Source organism: Pelodiscus sinensis, unplaced genomic scaffold (assembly GCF_049634645.1).
Source record: "Pelodiscus sinensis isolate JC-2024 unplaced genomic scaffold, ASM4963464v1 ctg185, whole genome shotgun sequence".
NCBI lineage: Eukaryota > Metazoa > Chordata > Testudines > Trionychidae > Pelodiscus > Pelodiscus sinensis.
In genome coordinates, this window is record NW_027465960.1 from 134,296 (window position 1) to 141,028 (window position 6,733).

At 68.8% G+C, this 6,733-nt stretch overlaps 1 protein-coding gene across 1 annotated transcript; it reads left to right on the forward strand.

Annotated features, from left to right (window-relative positions):
• The first annotated feature begins 718 nt into the window (after positions 1-718).
• On the forward strand, positions 719-6,004 carry TNFRSF12A (TNF receptor superfamily member 12A). Its single transcript, XM_075917344.1, is given in 6 exon segments — positions 719-981; positions 3,674-3,775; positions 3,955-4,049; positions 4,051-4,087; positions 4,327-4,381; positions 4,928-6,004. Coding segments are annotated over 5 exon segments (360 nt in total). The 5' UTR covers positions 719-908; the 3' UTR covers positions 4,380-4,381; positions 4,928-6,004.
• The last annotated feature ends 729 nt before the right edge of the window (positions 6,005-6,733 follow it).

A 6,733-nucleotide genomic window follows, 5' to 3' on the forward strand; every position in this document is an offset into this window, starting at 1 on the left:
GCAGGGGCTGTGGGGTGGGAGTGGGGGACCGGGCAGGGCCTGGGGGGCAGGGCTGTGGGGTGGGAGTGGGGGACCGGGCAGGGCTGGGGGGCAGGGCTGTGGGGTGGGAGTGGGGGACCGGGCAGGGCTGGGGGGCAGGGGCTGTGGGGTGGGAGTGGGGGACCGGGCAGGGCTGGGGGGCAGGGCTGTGGGGTGGGAGTGGGGGACTGGGCAGGGCTGGGGGGCAGGGCTGTGGGGTGGGAGTGGGGGACCGGGCAGGGCTGGGGGGCAGGGCTGTGGGGTGGGAGTGGGGGACCGGGCAGGGCTGGGGGGCAGGGCTGTGGGGTGGGAGTGAGGGCACCGGCAGGGCCTGGGGGGCAGGGCTGTGGGCTGGGAGTGGGGGGGGGTCCCTTGGGGCAGACTCCAGTGAGGCCTGTGATGGGAAAGGTTCAGGGGATTCAGCTGATGGCCTGGCCCAAGAAGAAGGGCCCAGAGCTGGGATCTGAGGGGGCCCAGTGGAGCCAACACAGCTGGGCAGGGGCAGGGGCAGGGCCCGGAAGGAGCTGCCCCCCCCCTCCCGCCGGGACAGCAGGGCCCTGCCTGCCAATAATACAGCTTGTTGGAGCCTTAAAACCCTCTTCCCTGCTCCACTGGATCAAAGCAGCCCCCCCCCCTTCCCGCTCCTCCCCCCCACCCCCAACCCCCAACCCCCTCCTGCCCTCCTTCTCCCCACACCCGTTCCTGCCTCAATCCCCTCCCCCCGCTCTTCTCCACCCAGAGCCCCCACCAGAGCGCAGAGAACCCAGGAGTCCGGGCTCCCCGCCCCGCCCCGCCCCGCCACACACCGGCCGGAGCCGCGGGGGCGTCGCTCGGGCTGCGCGAGGAAAGTTTGGAGACTTGAGTCACCGGCTCAGAGCCCGCCCGGAGCGATGGAGCCTCGGTGGAGCCTCGTCCCGCTCCTCCTGCTGCTGCTGCAGGGCGCCCGGAGCGAGCCGGCCGGAGGTGCGGGGCTCGGGCTGTGGGTCTGAACCGGGCGCGGGCAGGGGCTCTGAGCAGCTGGGTTGGCATGCGGTGGTGGGGTGCGTGTCCCGTACGGGCGCTGTGGGGCTGGCCGTGTCCTCCCCCCCCGGGAGGTGCTGTGTTGGGGGGCGCTGTGGGGCTGGCCGTGTCCTCTCCCCCGGGAGGTGCTGTGTTGGGGGGCGCTGTGGGGCTGGCCCTGTCCCCCCGGGGGTGCTGTGTTGGGGGGCGCTGTGGGGCTGGCCGTGTCCTCTCCCCCGGGAGGTGCTGTGTTGGGGGGCGCTGTGGGGCTGGCCGTGTCCTCTCCCCCGGGAGGTGCTGTGTTGGGGGGCGCTGTGGGGCTGGCCGTGTCCTCTCCCCCGGAGGTGCTGTGTTGGGGGGCGCTGTGGGGCTGGCCGTGTCCTCCCCCCGGGGGTGCTGTGTTGGGGGGCGCTGTGGGGCTGGCCCTGTCCCCCCCCGGGAGGTGCTGTGTTGGGGGGCGCTGTGGGGCTGGCCCTGTCCCCCCGGGGGTGCTGTGTTGGGGGGCGCTGTGGGGCTGGCCCTGTCCCCCCGGGGGTGCTGTGGGGGGGCGCTGTGGGGCTGGCCCTGTCCCCCGGGAGGTGCTGTGTTGGGGGGCGCTGTGGGGCTGACCCTGTCCCCCCGGGGGTGCTGTGTTGGGGGGCGCTGTGGGGCTGGCCCTGTCCCCCCCGGGGGTGCTGTGTTGGGGGGCGCTGTGGGGCTGGCCGTGTCCTCTCCCCCGGGAGGTGCTGTGGGGGGGGCGCTGTGGGGCTGGCCCTGTCCCCCCGGGGGCGCTGTGGGGCTGGCCCTGTCCCCCCGGGGGCGCTGTGGGGCTGGCCCTGTCCCCCCGGGGGTGCTGTGGGGGGGCGCTGTGGGGCTGGCCCTGTCCCCCCGGGGGTAGATGTATCCCGCAGGGGGCCGGCTCAGACTCGCCTGTTACTTTTTAATGAACGGAACCAGGTGGCCACGCCCCCTCCTCATTGGCCGCAGCTGGCGCGTGGGGCGCCGCCTGGAGGGACCCCCGTTTTCCTGCCACGTGCCGGGGGACCCTGGAAGTCCCCCCCCCCCCCCGAGCCGCGACTTGGGGGTTCAGGCCCCTCCCGCACAGAAGCGGAGGCGCAGGCCCCTAGAAACCCCTTCTCGGGGGGGCGGGGGTCCCGGCGGCTCCACGTGCGCGGGCGGGGCGGGGCGGGGCTCCGGGTCCCGGTGATTTCATTCATGGGATATGCCGGCCGGCGGGGGAGGGGCGTGAGTCACTGGCCGCGTGACGTTACGTCACTGGGTCGGGTTGAGCAAGTCTGGAGTGTCCAGTGTGGTTGGGGGAGGGGCGGCTGCCCCCTCAGTCTTGAAACGCCCCAGCCCCCCCCCCCCAATTCCCTGCCCCAGAATAATCTCTCCCCCATCTCCAGATGCCCCGGACCCATCCCCAAGAGCATAACCCCACAGCCACCCTCTCCCCACAGCGCCTGCCCCATGGCCCCCCCATTCCTCCCCCCCAAAGGTGTCCTCACCGGGACCCCGGAAACGTCCCTCCCCCACCCCAGGCAGCCCAAGCGCCAGGCTTTGGGCCCAGAAAGGGCTAAAAACCAGCAGGTGGGCTGGAAGGGGGCACCCCAGGAAAACACCGAGCATCTCCTCCCCCCGCCTGCCAGTGCCCCCCACTCTGCCCCACAGCCCCTGCTAGCCCAGCTCTGCCGGTGCCCCCCACTCCGCCCCACAGCCCCTGCTAGCCCTGCCCTGCCGGTGCCCCCCACTCCGCCCCACAGCCCCTGCTAGCCCTGCCCTGCTGGTGCCCCCCACTCCGCCCCACAGCCCCTGTGCCCCAGCCCTGCCGGTGCCCCCCACTCCGCCCCACAGCCCCTGCCAGCCCAACTCTGCTGGTGCCCCTCACTCCCGCCCCCAGCCCCTGCGCCCCACCCTGCCGGTGCCCCCCACAGCCCCTGCTAGCCCTGCCCTGCCAGTGCCCCTCACTCCGCCCCACAGCCCCTGCCAGCCCAACTCTGCCGGTGCCCCTCACTCCGCCCCACAGCCCCTGTGCCCAGCCCTGCCGGTGCCCCCCACAGCCCCTGCCAGCCCTGCCCTGCCCTGCGGGTGCCCCTCACTCCAACCCACAGCCCCTCTGAGTTTTGGGGTTAATTTCTTCCCCCGTAGGCTGGGGTGAAATGTGACCCCTGGCTCCATCTGCCCCTGACGTGGAGCAGCTGGAAATAGGCCCCTTGTCATGGGGGGATCTGAGCCCAGTGAGGGGGGAGGGGTTGCCAAGTTACAGTCTCCCTGCTCAGGTTTGTACCGTGAAGAGTTTAACTTGCTGTTTTCTCTCTTCTCTCTTTCCCTTGCTCCCCTCCCCCTGCCTCCTCTCCCCCCCCCCCCCCCCCCCCCGAACTTCTCCCTGCCCTTCCCGGTCTCTCCTGCTCCCTCTGAATTGGCTTTATTCCTCCTTTTCTGCTGTTCCCTTCACTCTGTCATTCTGGGGGCGGAATTGGCCCATTTTCCTTCCCTGGTCCCATTCATGCCTCTGCCCCCTTCCCGCCTGTCCCCCGGTCCCATTCATGCCTCTGCCCCGTTCCCATTCATTGCCTCTGCCCCCCTTCCCGCCTGTCCCCATGTCCCATTCATGCCTCTGCCCCCGTTCCCATTCGTGCCTCTGCCCTGTTCCCGGCTTCTTCTCTCCTGCCCCCAGGACCCGCCTGCCCAGGGGGTCACTCCTGGAGCCCAGACTTGGACAAGTGCATGGACTGCACCATCTGCCTCCACCTCACCAAGAACGATTTCTGCACCACGTGTACGTGTCCCACCCTGGGCCTCCGGCCAAGGCAGCCAGGGGGTGGTGGAGGAGACATGGGGAGCTGAGTGGAGGGGAATCTTTGGGGGGACTCAGGTCTCGGTAGCAGGTGCTGTGGGGGGGCTCAGGAAGCCATGGGTGCCAACCTGCAGCCCCGTTAACCATCTCTCTGTCCCCAGGTGGGGAGCCCCGGCCCCAGGACACCCGGCAGTGGCTGGTCGTGGGCGGCGTCTTGGGGGGCGTCGCCGTGCTCGGCCTGGTGGGGGGGGCGCTGCCTGTGGGCTCGCTGCCGGAAGAAGGAGAAATTCACCAGTGAGTGACTTGTGTTCCCAAATCCCAGAGCCCCTCTCAGCCTCAAACTCATCCACCATCTCCAGCCCCCCAACCCCAGCCCCACACGTGCTGAAACCCCAAACCCTCAGCCCCAAATGGAGCCCCCAATGCCCCAGCCGTGGATCCCAACCCCCCTTCTCGACTTGCCTAGTCGCCTGGTTCCTGGCCAGGGCCTCCAGAGACTCCCCCATAACTGGCTCCTTGCTTCTCCTTTCCAGCCCCCATAGAAGAGACTGGAGGTCACTCGGGTGAAGAGTCACTGATACACTGATGGTAAGAGACGTCTGCGGTGCTCACAGCCCCTGCCAGCCCAGCCCTGCCCCTCCCGACCTGCAGCCCCTGTCCCCAGCCCTGCCGGTGCCCCTCCATCCCGACCCACAGCCCCTGCCAGCCCAACCCTGCCCCTCCCGACCTGCAGCCCCTGTCCCCAGCCCTGCCGGTGCCCCTCCATCCCGACCCACAGCCCCTGCCAGCCCAGCCCTGCCCCTCCCGACCTGCAGCCCCTGTCCCCAGCCCTGCCGGTGCCCCTCCATCCCGACCCACAGCCCCCTGCCAGCCCAACCGTGATGGCACCCCCCCCCATGCCCACTCCACAGCCCCTGACAGCCCCACCCTGCTGGCACCCCCCATGCCCACCCCACAGCCCTACCCCCCCACACCCTGCCGGTGCCCCCCGCACCTGACCCACAGCCCCTGCCAGCCCGGTCCTGCCCCCAGCTCTGCGGTGCCCCCCACTCCCGCCCTGCAGCCCCTGCCAGCCCAGCTGAGGCGCTCTGGCCTGTTCTCCCCATTGGTTTGTTCCTTTGCTCTCTCTGGCAGGCGGCGTGTCTGGCCTGGGTGCTCACGGGGCAGAACTGGAGCCGATCGCTCAAATCGCTGCAGCGGCCCGATCAGCTGCCTTTGCCCAACGCACCCCAGCCCGGGATCTTCCAACAGGGCTGTTCCATTTTGCACAGCTGGGGGGGCTGGAGCCCCCTCACCCTTCATGTTGCTAGCAATAATGGGGGCTCAGAATCCTGCCCCTAGCCACTGAGTTGGGGGCAAAGGCCTTCCCCGTTAGTGCCCCATATTGGGGCTTCCCCAGAAGCATTGACCAGCTGCAGCTCCCTGGCTTAGGGTGGGATTGCTCTGTAATCACAGGGCCCTCCCCAGCACCCCAGAGCTCAGATCTTGGGGTTCCTCGTCCTGTAATCCAGGGTATCTTGGAAATGCAGTGGATCCCTGTGATCCTGAACCTCAGATTTTGGGCTGCTGCATAGGAATCTGGGGTCAGCAGAGGCAGTCTAGGGTGCCTTTCAGTCTCCAGTAGAACTGCCCCCCCAGTTCTCTGCCTCCCAAAATGGGGGACAGTATTCCAGGCCCCCCCACTTTGAAAATAACTAATGTAACTGTTTCACATTGGGGAGGAGATCAGCCGATGGTACCTCAAAACGTGTGTGTGTGTGTGTGTGTGTGTGGGCACTAACCCAACGGGGTCGGTATTGCTGGGGGGCTCCCAGGTCTAAGCCCCTGCCTCCCCTTCACCTAATACCGTCCCGTCCCCTCCCCTCGACCCCAGAAACACACCAGCCTGTGCCCTGGCTGCCAGTGAGTATCTGTGTGCGGCGATGAACCGGTTAATTCCCCAAGCGGCGGGGTGGGAGCTGCCAGTCAGGACTTCTGGGTTCCCTCCGGGCTCCGGGAGGAGACTGGGGCTCTGTCCCAGGGACGGGAGTTGGCCCCTATCTTGGCTACCTGCTGCCACCAGGGCCCGGGGGGGGGGAGCGTCGCCATGTCTGTGGCGCCCAGGGGAATGCCCAGCCCCCACCCCTGTATTTATGGCAACACTAATGGAGCTTGGTGCTGGGCTCTAGGAACAAGCAGGAGCATCACAATAAAATCGTCATTTTAAAATTGTGTTGAGCGTGAAAGTGACTCGCAGAAGCCCCCCAAGTCCCCCCCTTCAACACAGGGCCCCTTCCGCCTTTGCAATCCCCTTCTTCCCATCCCCCTTCCTTCCCTGGCTTCTCCCCCCGCATTCCTGGCCCATTGGGTCAGCCTCCCCTCCAGTGACTCAACTGCCTTGGGAGGCCGGGACTGGAGCCAGCCAGAGGCAGGAAGCCATGGGCACTGCTGGGGGAAGCTCACAGCACCGGCACATGGGCGCCCCTGTTCCAGGGTTGGAGCCCCCGCAGGAGGAGGCGCAGCTCTAGGAGGGACCCCCGCCCGGAGGGCACGGCGCGCTGGGGGCACTGCGAGGGCGCTCACGGCATTAGGAAGGAGGGGGGCGGGCGGGGAAGCCGGGCAGAGCCGCACGTCAGGCCGCAGGAATGCACCGGCCTGACGCAACCCACGAGAAAGCGGCGGGCGAAGGAATGAGGCAGACTGAGAAGAGCTATTTATAGAAACGGCCGGCCCGCGCTACCCACTAGACACCACTGCCCTCCCGGAGCCGGGGCAGAGCCCAGGCGAGCGGGCTCCCCGCCTGAGAGGGTCCAGGCCCGAGCCCCTGGGGCGGGCTCCGAAGGGTTGACTCCCTGCGAGCCAGCAGCGCCCTAGCCAAGGGGAATTCCAGAGTCCGGGACTTTGTGGAGCGGGGATGATGTCAGCGACCGGGGCGGGACCGGGCGCCTAGGTCCTCCCCCG